This window comes from Coturnix japonica, chromosome 9 (genome assembly GCF_054131305.1).
Source record: "Coturnix japonica strain WE chromosome 9, WE-NBRP24, whole genome shotgun sequence".
NCBI lineage: Eukaryota > Metazoa > Chordata > Aves > Galliformes > Phasianidae > Coturnix > Coturnix japonica.
The window spans coordinates 4,263,043-4,288,120 of record NC_140671.1 but is presented as its reverse complement, the minus strand read 5'-3'; the positions used below and the strand labels follow the sequence as shown (position 1 = coordinate 4,288,120).

At 37.4% G+C, this 25,078-nt stretch overlaps 1 protein-coding gene across 3 annotated transcripts in view; it reads left to right on the top strand.

Moving 5' to 3' along the window:
* DNAH10 (dynein axonemal heavy chain 10) overlaps positions 1–25,078 on the top strand; it is a 49,845-nt gene that overhangs the window by 6,163 nt on the left and 18,604 nt on the right. For all 3 annotated transcript variants that reach the window (XM_085555559.1, XM_015877792.3, XM_085555560.1), the window contains 41 exons: positions 362–556; positions 1,097–1,267; positions 2,001–2,177; positions 2,520–2,693; positions 3,300–3,469; positions 4,159–4,310; positions 4,697–4,861; positions 5,363–5,567; positions 6,336–6,492; positions 7,393–7,869; positions 8,323–8,481; positions 9,052–9,168; positions 9,239–9,341; positions 9,570–9,748; positions 10,377–10,588; positions 10,846–11,002; positions 11,401–11,634; positions 11,734–11,856; positions 12,198–12,431; positions 12,832–13,055; positions 13,506–13,775; positions 13,863–14,046; positions 14,537–14,671; positions 15,081–15,233; positions 15,624–15,812; positions 15,904–16,050; positions 16,750–16,941; positions 17,120–17,238; positions 17,403–17,561; positions 17,890–18,025; positions 18,142–18,264; positions 18,644–18,778; positions 19,085–19,298; positions 19,769–19,888; positions 20,750–20,895; positions 21,285–21,437; positions 22,060–22,320; positions 22,951–23,123; positions 23,492–23,585; positions 24,083–24,250; positions 24,558–24,746. In XM_085555559.1, coding sequence (XP_085411685.1) covers positions 362–556; positions 1,097–1,267; positions 2,001–2,177; positions 2,520–2,693; positions 3,300–3,469; positions 4,159–4,310; positions 4,697–4,861; positions 5,363–5,567; positions 6,336–6,492; positions 7,393–7,869; positions 8,323–8,481; positions 9,052–9,168; positions 9,239–9,341; positions 9,570–9,748; positions 10,377–10,588; positions 10,846–11,002; positions 11,401–11,634; positions 11,734–11,856; positions 12,198–12,431; positions 12,832–13,055; positions 13,506–13,775; positions 13,863–14,046; positions 14,537–14,671; positions 15,081–15,233; positions 15,624–15,812; positions 15,904–16,050; positions 16,750–16,941; positions 17,120–17,238; positions 17,403–17,561; positions 17,890–18,025; positions 18,142–18,264; positions 18,644–18,778; positions 19,085–19,298; positions 19,769–19,888; positions 20,750–20,895; positions 21,285–21,437; positions 22,060–22,320; positions 22,951–23,123; positions 23,492–23,585; positions 24,083–24,250; positions 24,558–24,746 — 7,245 coding nt within the window. The remainder of the gene's footprint in view (positions 1–361; positions 557–1,096; positions 1,268–2,000; positions 2,178–2,519; positions 2,694–3,299; positions 3,470–4,158; positions 4,311–4,696; positions 4,862–5,362; positions 5,568–6,335; positions 6,493–7,392; positions 7,870–8,322; positions 8,482–9,051; positions 9,169–9,238; positions 9,342–9,569; positions 9,749–10,376; positions 10,589–10,845; positions 11,003–11,400; positions 11,635–11,733; positions 11,857–12,197; positions 12,432–12,831; positions 13,056–13,505; positions 13,776–13,862; positions 14,047–14,536; positions 14,672–15,080; positions 15,234–15,623; positions 15,813–15,903; positions 16,051–16,749; positions 16,942–17,119; positions 17,239–17,402; positions 17,562–17,889; positions 18,026–18,141; positions 18,265–18,643; positions 18,779–19,084; positions 19,299–19,768; positions 19,889–20,749; positions 20,896–21,284; positions 21,438–22,059; positions 22,321–22,950; positions 23,124–23,491; positions 23,586–24,082; positions 24,251–24,557; positions 24,747–25,078) is intronic.

Sequence of the window (25,078 nt, the reverse complement as noted above, 5' to 3'; positions counted from 1 at the left end):
CATGAACAGATGCTCTGTTTAGGTTCCTTTTGAGTAGGATAACTAGAAGTCTTTGTTGTCTGTCAGTGGTCAGGTGCTATGTAGACTTTATGTAAAAACCCTAGTGAAATAAAAGTAATAAAAACTGAGTATTTTTTGTTTTGACAGCTGCAGTTTTGGGCCTCTAGAACTGTTTTTCTTAAAGGTACTTTGCATCTTGTATAGGAATGTACAGCACGTAAATCGTAATAAGAATGAATCATTCTCCGGGGTCATTCTTATTTTACAGGGAAACAATAACTGAAAAGTGTCAAATGTCCAGAAAAGAAACCAACACCCCATTAAAAATAAAGGTTTTTTATTTGTTCTTCTGAATTAACAGGTCATTGAGGAGTTTTACAATGTATTTGGTTCTGAACTGAAAGTTGTCACAGGTGATGCGAAGCAAGTTGATGATCTTCTGAGAAGAGCAGATGAACTAACTAGTCCAATGGAAGAACTGGCTTTTGACCCTTTTAGCCTTGAAGGTGCACATGATTGGAAATCGGTTATGAAAAAATTTAAAGCAGGAGTTTCAGTAAGTATAATATATATATATGTACATATGAACAAATATGTGAATGTGAGGTATTTAACCATTTTTTTTAAATCAGTACTTTATTTGCAAGTTCTTCTTGTTTATAGTTTCACTTTATCTTGCAAACTGATAAAACATGCTTCGTGTTCATCGGCAAAAATCACTGCAGCGTGACTGGAGGGCACATGTGACCTCCACTTACTCATATGCTCCATATCTTAATTACCTTCCACAAAGAAGTAGAGCTCTTTATGGATGCATTCATCCCTTTATCCCTCAGATAATGAAAGGTCTTTCACAAATGAAAGATGTTGCAGTGTTTTTTGTGACTCCTATACCTGCCCAGCAGACATAGGTTTAACGTCAGTTTTCTGTAGCTTACTGGAAAACCATCAGTTTGCGAGTCATTTATAAGTCAAAAGAATAGTAAAAAATACTCTTTACAGCTGTTACAAGAAGGTATTTTCATTATGCCTTCCTTTCTTGGCTTCATAAGATGAAGGTCTAAGGGACGGGATTTCTTGGCTTGTCTCCATTTAGATTATTGAAGAAGATGCCAAAAACTTTATTGATAAATCTTTCAAGAATCTTCGATCAGCAGAAACTGCATTTGACATGCTGTTGAACTTCAAAAACACCCGCTGTCGTGAAACAATTAATAAGCAGCTGATGATGAAGTTCAATGACATATTGGACCAATACTGCAAAGAGGTATTTAGGTTTTCTTTATTTATATATGAAGTTCTTTATTGAAAACAATAAATCTATATATTTCTTTACATATCTCAACAGAAGTATAGTGTCATTTACTGTCTGAAAGGCTGACAGGTTTTAAAAAATTAAGAATTGTTCCTATTTTTGAACCTGCCTGTAAGATATTATAGTTTATTTGCTGAAATGATGCACATATCTGAATGTGTGTAGCGCAGTATAGGAAGTGAAGGATGTTTGCCTTTACTATAGGGCTTGTGGCTGTTCCTTTGCCTAGTGAACAGCAGTACAACAGTAGTCCTTCCTGAGAAAAGCTATCTTTTAGTTTTCTGGTGCTCTACACAACTTTATGGTATGACCAAAATGTGCCTGAGATTAGTAGTGAAGGCAGAAATAATTCCTCGGTTCTGTGAAAATGACCTGTGAAGCGTATATATTGGAAAGCCTTTGCATGGTAGCATTTATCTTGGTATTTCCAAGAACACCAAGTTTCACAATGAAATGTAGTCTCACAAAGAACACGAAGTAGCAGTTCCACAAGAAACAGAAAGGAAAACGTTCGCTATAATGTAGTTGATACATCAAAGAGATGAATGAGGAATAAGAAATCATTGTTTTTGTCCTGTTGCTGGAATTAACTTCAGAGCTTGTGTTTTGTACCAAGCTCAATACTGACCATGGAACAGCAAATAGAGAAATTATTCTTAACGGTGATTCTCTTATTCTTTTCTAGGTTGAAAATGTTAAACAAATCTTTGTTCAAAACCTCACGGATCCACCCTTGTTCAAGAATCATCCTCCACTGGCTGGAGCAATATACTGGTGTCGATCACTTTTCCATCGCATCAAACACACTATTGTTCGATTTCAGGAAGTAGAGGGGTTGCTTGCTAGTGGACGTGGAAAAGAAGTATGTTGGTCTCTGCTGTTTAATGAAGGAAGAAATACTTTCCTCATACCTTTCTTCTAGGGATGTGAAAATGCTCTTATGTGAATGAAGTTCGAATAATGTCTTTGCACGTAGTGATCCATGCTAGGCATGAAAATTTGATTGGAAATCTTTCTACTGTTTCTTGGAGAGATAGTGACAGAATCCATGACAGAACTTAAAAACCTAAATTCTTCTTTGTCTGCATTAATTGCAAGGCATTACCTGCTCTCTCATTTAATAAAAATTGGAAACAAATCTTATTAAGACAGGATAGCGTAACATTTTTCCTGATCATCAAGATGATAGAGTTTTCCTTTCTAGGTAAGGAAAATATATCTTAAAGTGGCCAGGAAGATGAAAGAGTATGAGGATCAGAAATATGATCAGTGGAGAGATGAGACAGAAAAGGTGCTCCCATTGTTACTGGAAAAAACTCTGTTGATATTCATCACTGGTGGGTCAGCAACCCATGTTTGTCAAGAGGCTTTTGAGCAGGTAAGAGATAGGAAGATTTCACACTAGGCTTCTCCATGAGAAAGAGTTAAAATCTATCTGATGGTCAGTGCGATTTGTCTAGGAGTGGTGTTTTAAAGAGGAATACTGTTTTGTAAAGGAAAATTTTAAAAGGTCTGAACTCAGCGTTTTCTGTGATCCTTTGTAGGAGTTCAGTTGCTGAATGTCCTGTCTGGTGGACGCATGAATGTTGTTTCTATTTTCTCCTGCACTGTATTTCCTATCAATCTTTGGTAATTGGTGCAATATTTTGGGGACATTACAACAGAACTGAGGACTGAAGTTAGGTGGTGGTTGATTCCTAGCAGAGACTATTCATAATCCTGTTTAATTAATCTTTCATTTGACTATGAGCTTTTACTTGGGTTTCTGTATAGCTGATTGCAGCAGTACACAAAAAGATTTTTGAAAGTAGAATGCTGAGATGGCTATCGAATATTAGAGGCATTTCTACCAGCTCTGAATGTCAGCTGTACTGTCTGACTTTTACATACCATCTTATCAAATGTCCCCAAAAGTGAACTTTTGCCTTGAATTGGAAATGTCTGGTGTTGTTTCTCTGATTTCTGCTGCTTTCTTGCGTTGTAGACCTCAGTAACAAAGGAGCCTATCAACACAGAGAAAGGTGTCCAATTCCTAGTGAATTTTTCTCCCCGACTCCAAGAGATTATCATTGAAACAAAGTACATGGAACAACTGGGGTTTCCAGTCCCAGAAATAGCAAGAAATGTGGCATTACAGGAAGACAGATATCTTAGGTAAGGCTGTAACTGCTTGCATACACTTTTGCATCAATGTTTCAAGTGATTTCACTGCAAACCAGTGTGCCCTGAGTCCTTAAATTCTGGAAATAGGAGAGCTCTTACTGACTTCTTTTAAAGACAAAATTGCTGATGGCAGTCTAACACTAACACTAACAGTCTGTCCTCTGGTGCTGCCTACATCCTTCACCCTGTGAGACTGTTTTATAAATGAATATCAGAAGCAAATCTGAAGGGAAAACAAAGTAGGTTGTTTTTTGTTTGTTTGTTTGTTTTTGCCATGAATTGCTGATCTAATGTAAATTTCAGTTAACATTTGAACTCACTGCTACTTTCTTGTGCAGCATTGAATAAGTCTCTTTTACCCAAGTTATCACAGACGTTTGGGCACATAGAAATGCCAACAAGTACCCTAACTGGACTTTAAAATTCATTTACGTTATTCCTTTATGTGCTTCAGTCAGAGGCTGTCTTAAACACTTTGTTGGACCAGGAGAGGTTGGTCTAGCTGCTGTTGGGATCTCGCAGGATTTTTCTTTTCTTTTAGATAGGAGGTGAATGGCATACCTGATTAATACATATTCCGTAGTTCTTCCTGCAAATGTTTGTGTATGTTCAGAATGATGTTTCCAATGTACAATTTTTAGATATTTTTTATTGCTGTTAATATGTTTTACACTTATTAGATATGCAGATGGATTAAAACGCATGATGGATGACTATCACAATGTAATAGAAACACTGAATGAAGCAGAAACCAAACTTCTTGATGACCATATTCAAGATCTCTGGAAAGTATTCAAACCAGGGCAAAAAAGACTCAACTGGAACTCCTTGGGTAATGGTGATACTCTTTAAAAATAGTCTTAGATACTGATTTTGAGTTTAAAAATCTCTGCAATTCTGCACTCTATTTGATATGCCAGATGAAATCAATATACTCCTAAATAGCACATGCTATTGCTGTGGTCTAATCATGCATTAGGTAGGGTCTGATGCAGGAGGATATTTCTTATGTTTTCATTACATATAAAACATTAAGTGGAAATGGGTATAGACTCTTAAATCAGGAAGGAAACTGGATGAAGGATAAGATGTGAAAACATCTATTCTACCTGCAGAGTATTATTTTTATTTCCCAACACATCTGTTTGTGGTAATTTTGATACGTTGTTGAAAGTTTTGGTAAAAGAAAGCAAGCAAATGATTATGATTTATTTCAAGGTATTGCTGACTTTACAGTCCGGTGTAAAAAAGCCATCAAGAAGTTTGAATCCCTCGTACAACAGATTCATGCTAATTCCAGAGACATAAATGACAACCTTCTACAAATAGAATCAACAAATCTTTTTAAATTTCCACTTTCAAGAAGTGATGATATGCTTCCCAGTAAGTCCACATACTCTCTTTTCTGAGCTCTGATATTTTACTTTGTTCCATCTGCATTTTTTAGTTGTGAAGATAAAACCATAGAGCAGTTCCAGGAGTAGTTACAGTGGTATTTCATGGTGTAACATGGGAACACAAGCAGAGCTTCAATAGCCTAAAAGTGGCTATTGCGGGCTCTGAGCACCTGACTGAGCTGTACATGTCCCTGTTCATTGCAGAGGAGCTGGACCCCTGGAAAGGGTCCTTTCCAACTGAAGTGATTCTGTGATTTCTGAGTCTTATGGAGGTCACTTTCACATCTATTAATTGCTGTTGAATAATTGAATCCATATAAGATAGAGGACTGAAAAATTAATAAATTAGCGTTATTAAATGAAGATATTTTATTAGTGTACAAGACCAATTTTATGTTCACACATAAAGCCCAGCTAATTATTCCACTGTTGAAGATTGTTAAGTCTTTTGCAGTTGTTAACATTATTTTTTTGTACTATTTTGCAGAAATGAAAGAATTTTTTGAGTATATTAAGTGTGAAAGAACAAAAGATATAGATCAAATGGTTAGAAAGTATGCTGCCATTCCACAACTGTTATCACAACTGGAAGGACATGTCAATATGAAAAGTGGCAGATCTTCAAAACTGGCTCCCTATTATGCATACTGGGAAAATAGGATTTATCACATGTTGATACAGTTAATTCTGAAGTAAGTTAATTTAATGCGTTTTTAGTCTTCCCTCCTTAGGTTTTACCTCAATCTGTTGTTCTAAACTCATGTAGTGATACTCTGAACACCTGAATGATTTCAAGTTTGAAAGAGGCTTGTATTTGTACTGCTTTTGTGCAAAGAGCAGAGAACTGGTAACAAGGCAGAGGAGAGACCTGAGTTCTGAGAGAATGGGTATTGATGTTGTCAGCAGGAGAGAGAAATAATGTACATTTTCTGCAGGGTATGGAGTTGCCAATCTCCACTTCATTTTTAAAGTCAAATCCTTGTATTACTGAAGAATGCAGTTTTGTATATTTGTTGTCTGTGTGCCCAGTGCATCCCTGCAAAGCAGGGAACATGAGAACAGTGGTTTGGTGGATTATGCTTTACCTGGGGCAAAGGAGGTTCCTGTAGCAAAATATTATAAGGGCTTTTTACAGCATCTCCAACAGAGAATTGCAGGGTTATAGAAGCTTCCCAGCCATCTCTCCCTCCTGTGATCCAGATCTTTAAACTGTAGTCTTAGGATCCTTTTGCACTGAGATATCCCCATTCATTCCTTTCAGTAACTTATTTTAGTTAGCCAAGGTTTTGCATTAAATCAGTGGGACAATTTTGGTCAGATACACGTTAGCGTTTCCAGCTGAAATAACTGTTAACTGAGTTCTAACAGATATGCTCACATATTTAAATACATACCTCATAATTGCAGTCTCTCTTGGGCAGCTCACTGCTACCTTTGACACGGTTTTTTTCCTCTCCCAGGAATTTGCAAGCTTTTAATGCAGCTGTTCTTGCAAATGTGCCACTGTTCCAAATAGAAGCTGTTCTGTCTCCTCCGAAGATAATCTTGCTACCCAGTGCCAGTGAAATTTACAAAATAACAGCACAATGTATCCAGCACTGTGTTGAGGTCACAAAGGTGATTTCTGATTAAGATTTACTTGTTACCATATTTTGCTTGTGATTATACTGAATTAATCCCACTTTATGTTTGGGCGAGAGTTAATGTCAAAGGGAAGATTAATAATGATTTATTGTGCGATAAAACTATCCAATACATTGTTCTAATTTTACAGACTGTCCTAATGTTGCAAACTGATAACACAGGTATGAGATGGGTATCTAGGACACATTTAGTACAACTGGTTAACAGCAGACAAATTATTTACCTTCCTCAACAAAGATATCACCATATTTTATTGTATGAATATGATCACACTGAAATACTTTTCAAAAAAGAAGCCAAATGCTATGACTGCAATCCTGTGTGCCCTCTGTTGGTGGAGATATTATTCTGAATGTTGTATGAAATGCATACATTTAGATCAGGTGTGCTTCCTATGTTTAGATTTGCTGTTCCGCTAGACTGCTTTATGCAGCCTAATGTCTGTTTCCCTCTGCTGTGCTATATTGTGGAGGTTTAAAGAAATAGACTGAATAATACATGGAAAGATTTTATTAGAATGAAATTAACTCTTAAGTGTTTGGGAAAATATAACCCAGGGGCATGCTAGACTGCTCTGAGCAAAGAGGAATTGTCTTGGGCCACACAGAAAATGTATGATATAGTTAATGTGTACAAGTAACAAAATTTCTTCTATTTTTTAATATTCTTTATTAAAACATAAAAAAGAGAGCAACACAGCATAAAACTAGTGTGTTGAACATGTATGAAATAACTTCGTGCTGTCTTGAAAACAGTTGATTCAAGAAATCATTCACATTATTTTGTACATAGTCTCCTAAATAATGATGACTTATTTATTTATGTGACTCTCCACAAGGTAATTATTTTTCAAACCTGTCTTGAAAACTCTAGCATTTTGTGCGGTGGATGCATGGCACGTGTATTGAATGCCCTCCTCAGCGTGTTACAGAAGATGAAGTTATCACATTCAGTTTTTACAGTGATGTCTCCCAGAACCCTCTGATAACTGAGCAGGCTGCTCTCATCACTCAGAATGTCCACGGAGTCCTGACTTCTCTCAGCACATATTTGAACCACTGGGAGAGATATAGTTTGCTGTGGACTGTGGACAAAGACATGGCCATAAAGAAGCTTGCTGATGAAAAGCCTTCCTATGTCACCTTTGATGAAAAGCTGCAGTTCTATGTGAAGACAGCTCAAGAAGTCACTCAGCAGCCCTTGATAAAAGATGAACAATTTATCAGGCTTTGTCTGAGTACTTTAGTTTCTGCAGTGGAGGATAGAGCTAAAGACTGGATGATTTCCCATGGAAAATTGCTTAATGAATTTGCAAGAAATGAACTCTTCAGTCTTCAGGAGGAGATCGGGGTAGGTGTTTTGTGTTCTTGTTGTCTGATGCAGCTTTCACTGATTAGCAGGTGACCATCTGAATCACTTTGACTTAGAGCAATGTGCTGTAGGATGCCGTACGTATAGAGCTGAGCTGTCACTGTAGCTAGGAAATGAGAGAACGGTAATATGCAAATAAAGAGGCTTTCTCATTCCTGTGTTTGTGAATGTAGGTAATTTAGGTTCATGTAGGTAATTCTGCATTCCTTTTAAACCACCCTTCACAACTTCTTTTTTGGTGTAACAAAAACATTTAGGTTTTTATGGTATTTACTTTTTGTTGATTTGTTATTTTTTTGTATTATGTTTATCATCACATAAACTAAAAATGAAAGAGTCAGCATGTCATTTACTTGTGTTTTGTGTTATAGTAAGAACTGGCCAATTACCTTTCCAGTGTTGCCTCTGGAAATTACTTTTTTACTCTTATAGAGATTGTCACAGGATCTAAGGACACCTACTGAATCCTTGGAAGACCTGAAAATTGTCCTCGGTACAATTGCAACTATCAGAGGCATGTCGTTCATTGTGGAAATGAAGTATTTGGACATCTGGGAGAAATATCGAACTCTTGCAATGTATGATATTCAAGTAGGTGAACATTATTTCTTGTCTCATAAAACATTTCAGATTTGAGCTATGCTCACAAATGCTTCCCCTGTGAATGAATAATTGTTTTCCTGTTAAGACATTTCACAGAAACACAGCATTGTTGAGGTTTTAAGTGACATCTGGAGATTTTCCAATGCAACCTCTGTTCTTGAAGCAGTAGCTCCATTTTAAATGGACATATCGCTTATGTTTAAATCCGATTCATAGAATCATCTAGTTTGGCTTTCAAGGACATCAAGTCCAATCACTAACTTAACCTACTGAGTTCCATCACTAAACCCCTAGTGTATGTAAGTGCCACCTCCACACATCTGTTATGTACTTCTGGCAATGGGAACTCCACCGCTTCCCTGGGCAAGCAGTTAAAATGCCTAAGCACTCTCTGTGTCAAAGAATTCTTCCTGATGTCTGATCTAAACCTTCACAGGTGCAACTTGAATCTTATTAACTTCAGTGCTGTTTCCATCTTTTGCATACTTATATTGCACATTTTTCTCACTTTTCTATGAGTATTTATTGCTTGTGAGAGATATTACTGTTTTGTTTTAGGTGCCTAAAGAAGAGCAAGAGATGTCTGACAAGATTAAGGAGAAGTGGGAGAATCTCTTCTTGGAAGCATCAGAAGTTGATCACAACCTCGGAGGCATAAAAAGAACATTCACAGAGGTAGTATTTGTGATTAAATTGACAAAAAGAGAAAGGGAAAGGAAAATGACTTAAACTCTGTTCTCTTTAGATTACAAAGCAACAAATTGAGGAATACAGTACAAAGGTAGCAGATTTCTTCTCTAAATTCATGGCTGAGGGACCTGGTGCTGTTGGAGAAGATCTTGATAAAGGTAAATGAAGCATGTAAAGTGATGTCTTAACAATATTGGTTCTTGGAAAATTCATCAAATTTTATGTAAAACAAGAAAATTGTGGTTTCCTTAACATACAAATTGATCAGCTGATCAATATGACATTTTTAGTACTGTAATTTCTGCTGACTGCATGCAGATGCTGTTTTGTTTATTGCCCATAATGCATGGGATTGTTTATATAAAAAAATGTCCGTCCATTTCCAGGACTCGAACTCATGGCCATTTTTGAAAAAGAAATGGAAGAAATGCAAAAAAATCATCGAGAACTGAGCAGTGTTGAGAAACTTTTTGACTTGCCAGCTAAAGTGTATCCTGACTTAATTAAAGTGCAGAATGATATGAAAGGTCTAAAGCAAGTCTATGAAATTTATGAGTTACAAAAGGTAAGTGTGTGCATGCTCATATTCAGGCACATATCACATGCAAAGGGGGGAGATAGAAGAGCTTACACTGTCCCTTAGTTACTATGAACTCTGTTCCTTTGCATGAAATGAACTGACTTGTGATTTACCATCATTATGTCAATTTAATGATGTTAATGGAGGAGAACAGAATGTCTCCATAGTGAACCAAACACATATATTTATCAGATAGGAACAGTCACTCATTTCTTGGAAATTATTGGATGGTCTTATATTGTACACGACTCCTGATCATTTCAGTGGGACCACATTTGGATGTACAGGTGACAGTGGCTATCTCAGGCTTTAGTTGCTCTTACCATTTTTAAGAAGTTTTATTTATTCAAGATTAAAATGCCCTGATCAGCCAGCAGCCAGACTGATTGCCTGTAAAGTATGCTCTTAAGAATGATTTTCCTCTTCTCCATGCTTGCTTCTGATTTATTCATTATTTATTTTGCTTATAAATCTGTCTTGAATGTTAACCTGCCTCTTTCTCTGTAAAATGCTGATGCAATCACATGTATATCCTGACTGTGGTCTCTAAATCCTGCTGTATCAAAAAATAAAGAGAAATATGATTTTTTCCTCCTGTTAACCTTGCTCCCAGGCAGCTAAGGAGGAATGGTCTCGGACGCTCTGGATAGACCTCAACGTGCAGCTTCTTCAGGAAGGAATTGAAGGATTTCTTAAAGCTTTTCGAAAGCTGCCCAAACAAGTTCGCAGTATGCCAGCAGCCTTTCAGTTGGAAACAAAAATGAAGGCATTTAGAGACTCCATTCCTTTGTTGCTTGATTTGAAAAACGAAGCTTTAAGAGAAAGGTTTGCTTTAATCTATTTAAATTCATTTTTTATCATGTAGGAAGGCTGCATTTGTTTTGCTAGAACTTTCTGTCACTGGGGTTATGCTGCATCCTTCTCCTTAATGAGTGTACATAATGGCATGCAAGTGGACTATGATGACTAGGGTACTTTGTATTTTTCAAATACTCATTCTTCTATAAACTCTTAAGATGCAAAACATTTGTTTTCATTTTACTGTGTTGTGCTACAGTTGTTGATACATCAATTTTATACAGGCATTGGGAAGACCTTATGGAGAGAACAGGCACAAGATTTGAAATGGCAACAGAAACGTTTACTTTGGAGAATATGTTTGCTATGGAACTTCACAGGCACACAGATGTCATCAATGAAATAGTTGGAACAGCTGTTAAGGAGCTCAGTGTCGAGAAGGTAACTGAAAATGATAATAAAATTAAAAAGACAGGTGACAACAGTTTTTTTAATGTGAGATGTTGAGTGGCATGAGAGTAAGTTGTGCTATCTTCAGGGAGGTGCTGTAATGTAAATAAATCAATAGTTCTGTTAATAAGCTACAACACAGCACAAAATCCTAGCCGTTGTGGCTTTCACAGCAGTATATGGACTTGTGCTATCACAATAAGCAAGTGCGGTCAATGAAAAATAGAGTTCATTTGGTTTCAATTATGATGTTTTGAAATAAACCTCTTTATAAACCTGTGCTGGAAATCTGTGCAAAAGTTTTGTTGAATTAATTGGTTTCATTTTTATGCTACAATTATAGTTCTTGCAGTGTAGTCTGAAACACATCTTTTTATGCACATGTGCAGGGTATGAAGGAGATAGCAGAAACATGGGAACAGATGAAATTTACTATACAAACATATTTCAAAGGCACTGAGAAGCGTGGCTTTGTTCTGGGATCTGTGGATGAAATTTTAGAGGTTCTTGATGACAACACCGTCAATCTTCAGAGTATCTTGGGCAGTCGTTTTGTGGGTCCTTTCCTTACAGCTGGTCACCAATTGGAAAAATCTTTGGCATTGATTGGTGAAGTAATTGAGGTAGGGAAGAAAGTGTTGGGCTAAATAATTAACATTTATTTATTATCAGGATTTTCTTTTTTTCTTTTGTAATCTTTGATGGTGACATTTAACTCTTAGATCTGGATGGTGGTTCAGAGAAAATGGATGTACCTGGAGAGCATCTTTATTGGTGGAGATATAAGATCACAGCTTTCAGAAGAAGCTGAAATATTTGACAGTGTAGACAGCTTGTTTAAAAAGGCAAGTAACTGAACTGTACTGTGATTCCACAATGTTATACATATACTTAAAGTACGTCTATACACAGGAGCAAAGTCAAGTATGTGATTATGCTTGCATGGCTTGGGATACAGGCTTCTCTTACGCTTGATTTTACAGTAGTATCTTCATACTCTCAGCTGCAAGAACACGCATACTTCCCTCTGTGCTCACACAGAGTGGCAATATAGGGAACCATATTTAAAACTAATTCCTTGTTGAAAGAACCTATACTGCTTGTGCAGTCTGTTTTGTCACCAGCTAAATGTAATCTAGTGTAATTCAATGCTGTTTGGTATTTTCTAATTTTATTTCCCACATAGATAATGGATGAAGCTGCAGAGGATCCAATAATTAAAAAATGCTGTGAAGCCCCAAATCGACTATCAGACCTCAACCATATAAATAATGTGCTGGAGAAATGTCAGAAAAGCTTGAATGATTATTTGGACTCGAAGCGAAATGCCTTCCCAAGGTTTTTCTTTATATCTGATGAAGAGTTGCTCAGTATCCTTGGCAGCAGTAGCCCACTTTGTGTCCAGGAACACATGATAAAGGTACAGTGTCTGGTTTACCAAAGTGCCCTTTACTTTTCCTGCATACAAACAACATCTTGGCAGCTTCTTCAAGAAATTTCTGAACAAAGCAAGCAGTTATGGTGGAGAAGGTTCAAGATATGACATAATGACCTATCATTAAATAACCTTCCTATAGCTCTTGAGAGGTCTTTACTTTCTAGGGAAAAAAAAAAGTCACTTAAGCCTGATCATTTGCTTTTTACTGTACAGTGGGGCTGCTGGGCTATGCATCAGTGTTTGTATTTGATTGCTCACAATCAGATCCATTTCTCTTTGGAGATGGTGAAAATTTCCTTTCAGCATTAAATGAGGGCTAGGTACACTTGAATCTTTCCAGCTTGATTTCTCATATGTCACTTTCTCTGTTGGTGCATTTCAGATGTATGATAACATAGCTTCCCTGAGGTTTCAGGATGGTGAAGGTGATAAGAAAATCGTCACGGCCATGATTTCAGCTGAGGGGGAGGTGATGGATTTCCGACAGGCCATACCTGCTGAGGGCAGAGTGGAGATCTGGATGACAGCAGTGCTGGAAGAAATGAGACGAACAAACAGACTTCTCACTAAGGAAGCTATTTTTCGATACTGTGAAGACAGAAGCAGGTGAAACAACCAGTGTCAAGATAATACAAGTACTTATATGACTATGAACCTGTAGTGATATAGAAAAACAGAAACTTCATTTTCTAATTTATACACAGCTTAGCCTCTATTTCAATAATGCAGGAGGAGTAAGGATACCTGCGTATGTAGGAATGCATATTATAACTAATCAGAAAAATTGTTTGCTATATATTTACTGTCTTGAACTTTCATTTTTAGCATGTGTGCACGTGTTATTATAAATTCTGCCTTGTCATTGTTACACATGGCATAGGTTGTTTTTCACAAGAATATTTCTTAGGCTTTAGAAATAATACCTCACACCTTGATTTTATTCATCTTTATAAAGTTTTGGTCATGTTGTAGTTGTAGAAATAGGAGGGACTTCATTGTTGTGATCATTTACTTAAACAGTGACTCAGACTCCCATACTATATGTATTTCCCATAGAGTTGATTGGATGTTACTCTACCAAGGCATGATGGTGCTGGCTGCCAATCAGGTGTGGTGGACGTGGGAGGTGGAGGATGTCTTTCGAAAAGTGAAGAAAGGAGAAAAACAGGCAATGAAACTGTATGCTAAAAAAATGCACCGACAAATTGATGAGCTGGTTACTCGCATTACAGAACCCTTGAGCAAAAATGACAGGAGAAAGTACAACACTGTTCTCATTATTGATGTTCATGCCAGAGATATTGTTGATACATTTGTCAGAGACAGGTAAATCCTCAACCTCCTGAGAAACTACCAAAGCCATAAACAATACATCTATCTTTATCCTCATGTGTGCATGTCTCTCTTGTGTAGCATTCTGCAGGCTCAGGAGTTTGAATGGGAAAGCCAGTTGCGCTTTTATTGGGACCGAGAACCAGATGAGCTGAATGTGCGACAGTGTACAGGGGCGTTCTCATATGGTTATGAGTACATGGGTTTGAATGGACGTCTTGTGATAACCCCACTTACAGATCGTATCTATCTCACATTCACACAGGTATATGTTAAAAGAGTTTTTTTTAAACTAACTTGCACTTTTAAAATATGCTTCTATGCCATCACTGAATTGGCAACCAGGACATAAAGTAGAAAAAAAAAATACAACAGTGTGAACACAAATATGTAATAAGTAGGTTGCTATAGCCTTCTAAACTTAATTGCTTTGAAGATAATATAGAATGCATGCACAAATGAGATTTAAGGCTTGTTGTATCCATGGGTTTGTTTGTGAATTTGCTACCAGCTTAATACAAATCCTTAGTGTAGTGGAAATGCTGAGCCATGGCTTGAACCAGCGACTGATCATCTGGTAGGAAGTCAGGGCCACGCTAGGGGAGCTCAGGTGCACACTTCATTTAAAGGTTGGCAGTGGTGGCAAGGTTATCTTGCTGGATATTCCTGTATAACTGAAGCCTTATGAAGGTAAGCATCTTCTGTTGCTGCGTTTTCCATTGTGTTGCACTTTGCTTTTTGGTCTGTCTTCAAAGGCTTTATCAATGTTTTTGGGAGGAGCACCAGCAGGGCCAGCAGGTACAGGGAAAACAGAAACAACCAAGGATCTGGCCAAAGCACTGGGCTTGCTGTGTGTGGTGACAAACTGTGGAGAAGGCATGGATTTCAAAGTAAGTTTTTAAGATCTGTATTCTCTGGGAAAGAACCATTTACTGTTCTATTTCAGCTCACAGAGGAAGCACATATTTAGAACTTCTGAACATGTGCCTCCTTTTGAGTTTCTGTGTCAGCTGATAATGAAATAGAGTAAAAAATAACTATTTTGAATACATGCTGGAGGGAATTAGAAGATTCTGTTTGTGCTTTCAAACAGAGTAACAATGGCTAAGTGTGTCAAGGCTCATTATGGGCTATCTGTGCTTGGCAAATAGTTATTGAAAGATCTTAGCATAGATTGCTAGCTCCTGCATGTATCCTGAGATTTTTACCCAGTCATTAAGGGTTTTAGCATGCTCCAGTTTGCTGATGGTGGATTTTTTAATGGACTTACTGCTAAGATGTTTTTCTTCTTCTTGTCAGGCAGTTGGTAAAATCTTCTCTGGTCTTGCCCAGTGTGGAGCATGGGGATGCTTTGATGAATTCAATCGTATCGATGCTTCTGTGCTTTCAGTCATTTCTTCTCAGATTCAAGTTATTCGAAATGCTTTAATGAATCATCTGAAAATATTTCAGGTAAAGACTGAAAAAGAAGAGTAATTGTGAAGGCTGATCTTGTGCTAGAGACCAAGATCCGGGACCTGACCCAACCAGATCAAAGGGCTATTTCTGTGGTAATTACTTTGTGCTGAGTATTTTGGACTCCAGAATATGTTCTCTGAGATTCAGAGATACTAAATCTTTGCTTATTTCCTAAACCTTTGCTAGATTCTTCCTTTGTGAAGTAGGAGAAAGATAGGCCAAATAGAAAATAGTAATTAAATTAAAAAAACATTTATATCTAAAGATGAATTTTGAACTCATTGTCCTTAGCATGTGTCCCAGTGTTGGTGGTTTTCTCTTTTAGCAAATGGTAATATTTCAGTTCCAAACATACATGGTTCTAAAGTTTTCATGTGCTTTTAGTTTGAAGGACAAGAAATCAGCCTTGATAGCCGAATGGGCATTTTTATTACAATGAATCCTGGTTATGCTGGTCGGACTGAGCTCCCGGAGTCTGTAAAAGCTTTGTTCAGGCCTGTGGTTTGTATTGTACCAGATCTTCAGCAAATCTGTGAAATCATGCTCTTTTCTGAAGGATTCCTCACAGCAAAGGTAAGAAAATTGTATTGCTCTCCATACCCTTGTATGCATGTTCAGTGCTTGTTTGTGACTTCACGTTTGTGATTATTTAACTCTCAAACAGATCCTTGCCAAAAAGATGACAGTGCTTTACAAGCTGTCAAGAGAACAACTTTCTAAACAACATCATTATGATTTTGGGCTTCGGGCCCTTAAATCAGTGTTGGTGATGGCTGGGGAACTGAAAAGAGGATCGCCAGACCTCAGTGAGGTAGTCTTGCCACTTAGTTACCCTCTGCAGCTCATACTTCTCATTGGGAATAGTGTATGTTTACACATTTGCTGTAGCTTGTCTGTATTTGAAATAGAAGCACTGGTGTTCTTTGTCATATTATTTTTTTCTTCTGAGCTTCATGATGTCCTCTGCCAGCCAGATAGCATCAGAATGAGGGAGGGAAACCTATAAAACATGAGGTGTTTTACTTCATGTGCAGCCTTGATATTGGATCCAGGTTGCACCATTTATCCTGGATAAATAGTGAAAACTACTTTCTGAAGATAATACCCAAAGTGGGTGCTCCATTTGTGCCATTGTTCATTTGGTAGCTCAAGCAATACGTCATACTTACAAACGAAAGCTATTCAATGCTGCATTGACTGCAGAATTTGGGAATGTTTATAAAACAATTGGTTATTTCAGCATCAAATCAAGGAAATTATAGTATGACCACTCCAGCCACATAGCATTGTGTTAATATAGTTGGAAAAGGCAGTGTATTATTCTTAACTATTGGTCAACTTAATCCTTTTAAAACGGTTTTTTTTTCCACTAGTAACTGAAGCCAAGAAAGCATTCTCAAAGCTGTACTAAAGTAATTGTGCAATGGTTTTTAGAGATGTTTGAAATTACCACATATTAGATAATTGGTTTGCTGTTTGGTAGAGATTGATTCTGCTGTATTTTGTCTAGGAAATTGTACTGATGAGAGCTCTACGAGATATGAATCTTCCTAAATTTGTGTTTGAAGATGTACCTCTCTTCCTTGGCCTAATCTCTGACCTGTTTCCTGGCCTGGACTGCCCTCGAGTCCGCTACCCTGACTTTAATGATGCTGTAGAACAAGTGCTTGAAGAAGCTGGTTATATTGTTTTACCAGTTCAGGTATACAAAATGTTAATTGCCTGAGTTTTTGTTGTAAATGTTAGGCTATGTATGCATTGCTGCACTCCAGAATGGTTCCAGAAAGACTTAGTAGATGTAGACCAGCTGCTGATCTTGTCCATAGACTTGAACATGACTCCAATGGTCAGTCTGTTGGATTAATATGTATTTTTTTCAGGTGGATAAAGTTGTTCAGATGTATGAGACAATGTTAACTAGACACACTACGATGGTGGTTGGACCTACTGGAGGTGGCAAATCAGTTGTCATTAATTCTTTATGCCAAGCCCAGAACAAGTAAGTATGTGATTTGATACATGGAAATTTGGTTGTAAAATGACATCATTCAGACTTGCGTAGTCATGACAGAATCATTAATAGCTAACCATAACATATATGCTTGGGTTATCACGAGATAGTATTATGTCATCATAATATTTCTTTTCTTGCTGTATTTCTAGGCTGGGATTATTGACAAAGCTTTACACACTGAACCCTAAAGCTATGTCTGTGATTGAACTGTATGGGATCCTTGACCCTGTCACAAGAGACTGGACAGATGGAGTCCTGTCAAACATTTTTCGGGAAATCAACAAGCCTACTGACAAGAAAGAACGAAGGTAGACTGCTAGAAATTATTGTGATAACATTTAGGTACTGAATTTTATGTCAACTTTTATTTTTTTTAATATAATAATAAATATTTGATACTGTGCTAGTTCAGAAACAAATGCTAAGTGAATACAAAGAGTCTAGGGGGGGCTTTCTATTTCTTGTCTATTTCTATGTCTCATGAGATGAATAGAAACTATACAGCTATCAGAAATGCAGGGGAGGCTTCAGAAAAGCTGGACTGACATTGATGCCTTTGATGGTATGTCTGAGTTCTGAAATGTGTGACTGAAATCAGAGATTAGTCACCGTATCGCTTGGCTCCTGTGTCCACAGGTACATTCTGTTTGATGGAGATGTAGATGCTCTCTGGGTTGAAAACATGAATTCTGTCATGGATGACAATAAGTTATTGACCCTGGCAAATGGGGAGAGGATTAGACTCCAGTCACACTGTGCACTGTTGTTTGAGGTAGGTTGCAGCTGTACATGAAAGGGGTTAGATGAAGCTAGATCTATACAGCCTGAAAAAGTAGTTACTGTGTGTATTCTTTAAAGGCATGATTATGTGGTGTGTTTGTTTTGCAGGTTGGTGACTTACAGTATGCATCTCCTGCCACAGTATCCCGCTGTGGAATGGTCTTTGTGGATCCTAAAAATCTGAGATATAAGCCTTACTGGGAGAAGTGGACAAATGGGAGACAAAATGAGGTGGGAATTTCTGCATTTGTTCATAGAGTGTTTTTATTAAATACTGAACTGTAGAAAGATGTGGAAAAAAACCGAAACACGTAACATCTTTGTAATGTCAGTCTCACCTTCTGAATTGGCTTACAGTTCATTTGTCATTAAGTTCTGAAGTAAGACAACTTAGTTACTTTCACCTGATGAACGCAGAACCTCAGCTGTTGCAAAAACAGTCTGTATAACAGTGTTCAATTTCTTAATTTGCCTGTACCCTGTCATTGATAGAAGCGATTCCTGTAAGAGCAATCATACTTGGTCGTCCAGGTGTTGACAGGAAACTCTGCTTTCACAATCATCCTTCCACTTTGCTGTGTGTTTAATTATTGTCCCTTTCTTCCCTCAGGAAGAGAGAACTGAATTGAATCGTCTCTTTGAAAAATATGTGCCCAGCCTTATTGATTTGATTATAGAGGGAGTTGTGGATGGCAAACAAGAACAAAGACTGAAGACCATTGTTCCTCAAACAGATTTAAATATGGTGAGGAATAGAAAATAAAGGTTGAAAAAGTTTATCTTAGAGGTGGAGCTGAGTAATGAAGACAAAGGAAATCACAAGAGTAGAGTTCACAGTGAAGTGTCAGTTTGATATCAAGAAGCAACAGGAACAGTCAGTTCCTTACCAGTGCTGTCCTGCTATCACTAATACTTGTATCAGTAGATACATCTGTAAAGACAAAAGATAAGAAAATACTAAAACAGCAGAAAACATAAGAACTTTTACCTATCTAAATAGTGATTCTGTTTACATTTTTGAATTCTTTTTTTTTTTTTTTTTTTACAACAGATAGTTCAGCTGACTGTGATGCTGGAAGCTCTACTTGAGCAGTCTGCGGATGCTGATGTTCTAGAGTGCTTTTTCTTGGAAGCTTTATATTTCTCTTTAGGTGCTTCTCTTCTTGATGCTGGAAGAATGAAATTTGATAAACACATTAAACGTATTTCCTGTATGTCAACTGTTAACGATGAGAACGTCCTGGCTAAGCCAGGGGAGCTGCCAGGTAGGATTTTATCATAATATACTACAAATCCCATTGATTATGTTGGAAAAGTCTTGGTTTCCTTGAAATAAGAACATTGTTCTTCCTTCCAGCTGTCTGTCCTGATTGCAAAAAAATGTTTGATGTTCCCTGAAGAACTGTCACTAAAAAACATGTAGGGGTACTGTTGCTAGCTGCCTCTTAGCTACTGTCTTACCTTCACAAAACAGTACTTTTCTGTGTCAGCCGGAAAATGTAAACAGTGGAAGGAAAAACAAAAAGGGAAATGAAAACTAATAGAAAAGTGTTTATTAATTAAAAATGTGACCCAAGTACTGGACTAGGAGAATTTTGTTAGATGCCTCTCTGGTTAAATGACAAGTGGAATAGTGTTGCTCTACTTGGTCGAGAATCACATCTTTTACTTTCATTTCAGTCTTATGAAACATTCAAGTGTCTTAGGAACATTTCAGCTGTTTAATGGTTTTCAGGTCAGCTGCCAACTTTGTATGACTTTCATTTTGATGGAGTTGAAATGAAGTGGGTGCCTTGGCTGAAACTTGTTCCTGAATATATCCATGATCCTCAAAAGAAATTTCTTGACATCCTCGGTGAGTGTAAGATAAAAAAAAAAGTGACAGTTTGCTTTTACTTTATAATAAGTGAGTGGCACTGAGCGTGAGGTATCCTTACTGTGTGCTGTAGGTCATCTACTCATGTTCAGTTTCTTGTGATGACAGAAACCAATTTATTTAATGCTCTTGTCATAGTAGATTAGCAGGAATAGAGTTGATATTTGCAACACTGAGTAATAATGAAATGAGGAAGAACTTCTTTTTTCAGTGCTGAAGGCATTTTGAGAGGGTCAGAAGAGCAGAAGATTGAACATCACTTGTTCAAGTGCTCAGTAGATAAAAAGTACATTTTTAAGGCCATTATTAGCTGTTACTTGAAATACTGTATAATGATGACAAGTGCTTTTCATATTTAAGGATAAATTGGTCCAGGTTATTTTACAGTAAGATTCAGCAAGCACAGATTAATTTCACTGACACAATAGGTAATGGTGTGGTCTATAAAATTGTTCCTGGATGGCAGGCTGTTCGCATAGAACAAAATTCATCACTATGTGCTTCAGGGAAAAATAAGTCCTGATCCAAATATATTGTGATTGTGTCCTTGGAATAGGGATTACATGGGATTTAACCAGTCTGTGGCCCTCCTATGTGTAGAATTAATTTTCTTACATGTTAATAGCAGAAAAAGAGCCCAGTGATAAAAATTGAACAGTGGTGGTTAAGCAGTTAAAGTTTTTCTTTAGCATTGTTAGTAAGTTGATATTTCAGGTTATGTCTTTGTGTAAATGTATGTTAATCTGTTGTGAAACTGATCCAGCTGTGTTCTATAAATGTAAATCCCCCTGGCTGCACTGCCTTCTTTTAACCTGCAGTTCTATTCATGATCTTTTTCAGTGCCTACAGTGGATACAACACGCACTACTTGGTTGCTAGAACAGATGGTAAAAATAAAACGCCCAGTTGTTCTTGTAGGTGAATCAGGAACTTCTAAAACAGCAACGACACAAAACTTCTTAAACAGTCTGAACGAAGACCTTAATGTATGTATGAGGCATTTTGCCTTGCTTATGAAGCTGCATTTTTGTTTCGTGACCCTGTATTAAATTTCAAAAGCCTGAGTCTGTGGGTAGCAGTATTGACTTTGATGCCTCACGTGGGTTCAGAGATCTAATTGCAAGCTCAGGCCTAAATTGTATGGATGATTTGAAAATTCTTAAAGAACAGAAATATTTTGTTCTTTTACTTTATCAAAGATTTAAGAAGAATTTCACTTTTTTGGTGTCTGTAATTCAAATGAGTAACTGAACCAGAGGATTGTTTCTGGTACGTCTGACAATTTAACATAAAGAATATTTTTTAGAATGCTGTAGTTTGGAGGAGGAAAAAAAAAGATAAAAATCCATTCTTATCAATTTCCTCCCCTTTGCAGCTTCTCCTAGTGATTAACTTCTCTTCCCGTACAACATCAATGGACATTCAGAGAAATCTAGAGACAAATGTAGAGAAACGTTCTAAAGACACTTATGGCCCTCCTATGGGAAAACGTCTCATTATTTTCATGGATGATATGAATATGCCAAGGGTAAGCTGCCACTGGTTAGGAAGATATTTTAGGAGCATTTGGGGTGGCACTGATGTCATCCTTTCATATACAGATCCAACTGCATGAAAGGACTAGATCTAATATCACAAGTCAAGGAGATTCACAGAAGTACATAACTGTTTTTTAGTTTGGGAACTTCAGAACAGTTGTATTTGCGTGCAATATGGGGTATTTTTCTCTATTGCAGTATTTGTCCTCTAGATAAGAAATATTTCCTTTTGAATCACTTCTGAGAGAATCATAGAATCGCTCTGGTTGGAAGAGACGTTCTCGATCATCAAGTCTAACTCTAAATGGTGTTAAAATCATTTGTCTTTGGCCTAGTATTGGTTACAGGATGTTTCTTGTAGAAACCATCCCTTCCTCCCTGGAACTGGAGCAGGAAAGGATGTGTATTTTTAGTTTATCTTAGAGAAGAAGCAGTTTTATTGTATGGGACATTGAAATGAATGTTCACAGTCAGTGCCAGAGATCTACCAAGTGCTATGAAGTCTGTGTAATGCTGTCCTGAGTAGGGAGCAAAATATTTTCATGTTTATAGCAGTATTTGGCTTGTTGATATCCCGTGCTCTAAAAATATTGCTTCTTTTGTGTTGCAAAGGTTGATGAATATGGCACGCAGCAACCCATTGCCTTGTTGAAGTTGCTACTAGAAAAAGGTTTCTTATATGACCGCAGTAAGGAGATGAACTGTAAAATGCTCCGAGATCTGGGTTTTGTTGCTGCCATGGGGAAAGCTGGAGGAGGTCGGAATGTAGTTGACCCTCGATTCATCTCACTCTTCAGTGTTTTTAACGTACCTTTTCCTTCTGAGCAATCACTGGATTTGATCTACGCCTCCATCCTGAAAGGCCACACTGCGGTAATTTCACTGTTGTTAAAGGATCGCTTAGCGGGTTTAATTTGAAATCTACATATATTTCTTTGTTGTTACAGGATCTAAAAACATTTGTCATCATGTTTCCTTCTCATTTAGGGTCTCATGCAAACTTTTTCCTTCTTGTATTTCTTGTATTTCTCAGGCTGTGTTGATAAATTCTTGAATAACATTCAAACTTTCAAATCAGGAGGTAGTTTATAAAACTGATGCTTTTAACTGACTGCTGTGAGTTGAATCGTTCAGGTCTTGTTCCTATAACCAAATGCACAAAGGTCAGAAAACCCCCAAATGACAGTGAAAAATTCAGTACAATGCAGTAGGCTGTGTTGTTATACAGTTAAACTGAAAAATCAAGTAACAGAAGAGTAGTTTCTCATGCGGAAACACTGTAGAAATTCCAGTCATTGAATGTGACGTTATTTTCAATGAATATGGACTGTACTCAAACCATTTCACTTCTGTATGGTCACAGGAATGCTGCTTGGGAATACAAACTTCTAAAAATGTCTGCTCTAAGTTATTTGAGCAGCTGGAAAGCAGCGTGTGTTTGATAGTGATCAGTATTCTGTGGGCAGTTGCATGAAAACATTTCTTTTTTTCTTGTGTTTGCAGGTGTTTGATGAGTCTATATCAGCCATCTCTGATACCATAACAAAATGCACCTTGGAGCTTTATAAAAGGATTATCTGTGACCTACCCCCTACTCCTTCCAAATTCCATTACATTTTCAACCTGCGGGACCTTTCTAGAGTCTATAATGGACTTGTTCTTACAACCCCAGAGAGGTAAGAATATAAAAATTGTCTTCAGTAGTTCTTTACCCATTGGTTTATATGAAGCTGGGGGAAGATGAGGTAGCTTGGTATATGAAATAAATCAGATATCATTGCTTTTCATTAAACCTTCACCAGAATGAGAAGATGTTCAGGAACATCCTGAGTTATGATACTGCTTTTGATGACGGATGCTATTGCGTTAGTCCTTCTTAAATAAGATACCTGAAGGTAGTGATGCAACTTTTTCATCTTTATGAAGAGGGGAACAAGAAAAGAAAACACACCACTAAAACAGTTTAAAAAAAAAATAAAATCAGTTCAAACTTTGATCAAGATCAATTTGTTTGGGTCAGTCTGATATTCTGATATTAATGCAGGTTTCAAACAGTCACCCAGATGGTGAGAGTTTGGAGAAATGAGTGCCTGAGGGTTTTCCATGACAGGTTGATTAATGAAGAAGATAAAGCTTTGGTGAGTAATTTCTTTCAATTTTTAGTAGTTGCTGAATATTGCTGTGGCAACCAATTTGCAACAGCAATGTTACCAACATACGTTCAGGTCTTACAGTCATACTGCAGACATCTCTAACCACTGTGTTGCTACTACATAACCTTAAAATGCAGTCTGTGCATGGCAGACTAAATGAGATCAGCTGAAGGAACAGTAAATGTATATATATATATATACACATGTGGATATATATATATTTTAATTGGGTATATCTGTCTTTAATTTCTACAATCCATTGACTTGAATGGTTCCCAAACTTCCTCTTAGACCATTTTGTATCGTAGAACATGAAGGACATTGTGGTCTGGTTCTTCTGGTAACATCGCTGGCTTCTTTTCTTTGAAATCAGTCAATATTTGACTAAGAACGTGCATTATTAATATCACTCTTCTGAGTGTTCCTGGACTCAGAAATACCTGCTTTGTTGTGTTGCCTAACTTTATTTCTTATACTCAAAGGTACAAGAACATATCAAAAACCTGATTGAAGAGAATTTCAGTGATGAATTGGAAGATGCTATGAGGGATCCTATTCTTTTTGGAGATTTCAGGATGGCACTGAATGAAGGAGAGCCTCGTGTTTATGAAGATATACAAGACTATGAGGTGGCAAAACATCTCTTTCAGGTAGTGTGCTTCAACTTGGAACTGTGTGCGATTGTTGTGTCTTTGCATGAGGAACGGGCAGGAAATTGCATCAAACAAGGTGAAAGTGGTTCTTCAATGCCCATACAACAGTTGTGCACAGAAGACTCTCATTTGGAGTCTGGAGTAATGAAAATTGAGGGTCAGCTCTGGAGTTGGCAGTGCTTTCCAATTATTTATTTTCCTTGATGATCTTATCAAGCAATAATGTGGCTAAATTTGTTGTTATTTTATTAATGTTATTTTTTACTTGGTCTCCTAGTAGCATTCTGACCACCTTTCTCTGCAGGAGATTTTGGAGGAATATAATGAGGCTAATATTAAAATGCATCTGGTTCTTTTTGATGATGCTTTGGAACATTTAGTCCATGTATATCGTATCATACGGATGGATCGTGGCCATGCCTTACTCATAGGAGTGGGAGGCTCAGGAAAGCAGTCTCTTACGAGATTGGCTGCCTTTACAGCTGGATGTGAGGTTAGTGTCTGTGCATCTTTGCAGTGAAAGAAGACAAGGGAAGCAATAGTGGGATGAGGATTAAATTGGATGGGGATGAGAGGAGGAGTGGAAAGGCAGTCAAGATAAGATCAGGCTGGCATCTCTTCTGTGTGAAGAGAAAAACAGATTGATATGAGGTCTGGGCTGTGGGTGATCTAGGCAGGAAGTTCTCATTGCTTGAATCTAGATTTTGGCACTTGGGGACAGAAAACAAGGATGGGTTTTGGGGACAAATCCAATAGTACCTAATTATTGCTTTTGTTGCTTATCTGTACTACAGCAGCACTCTGGTGCTTCTCAAGGAACCTTAT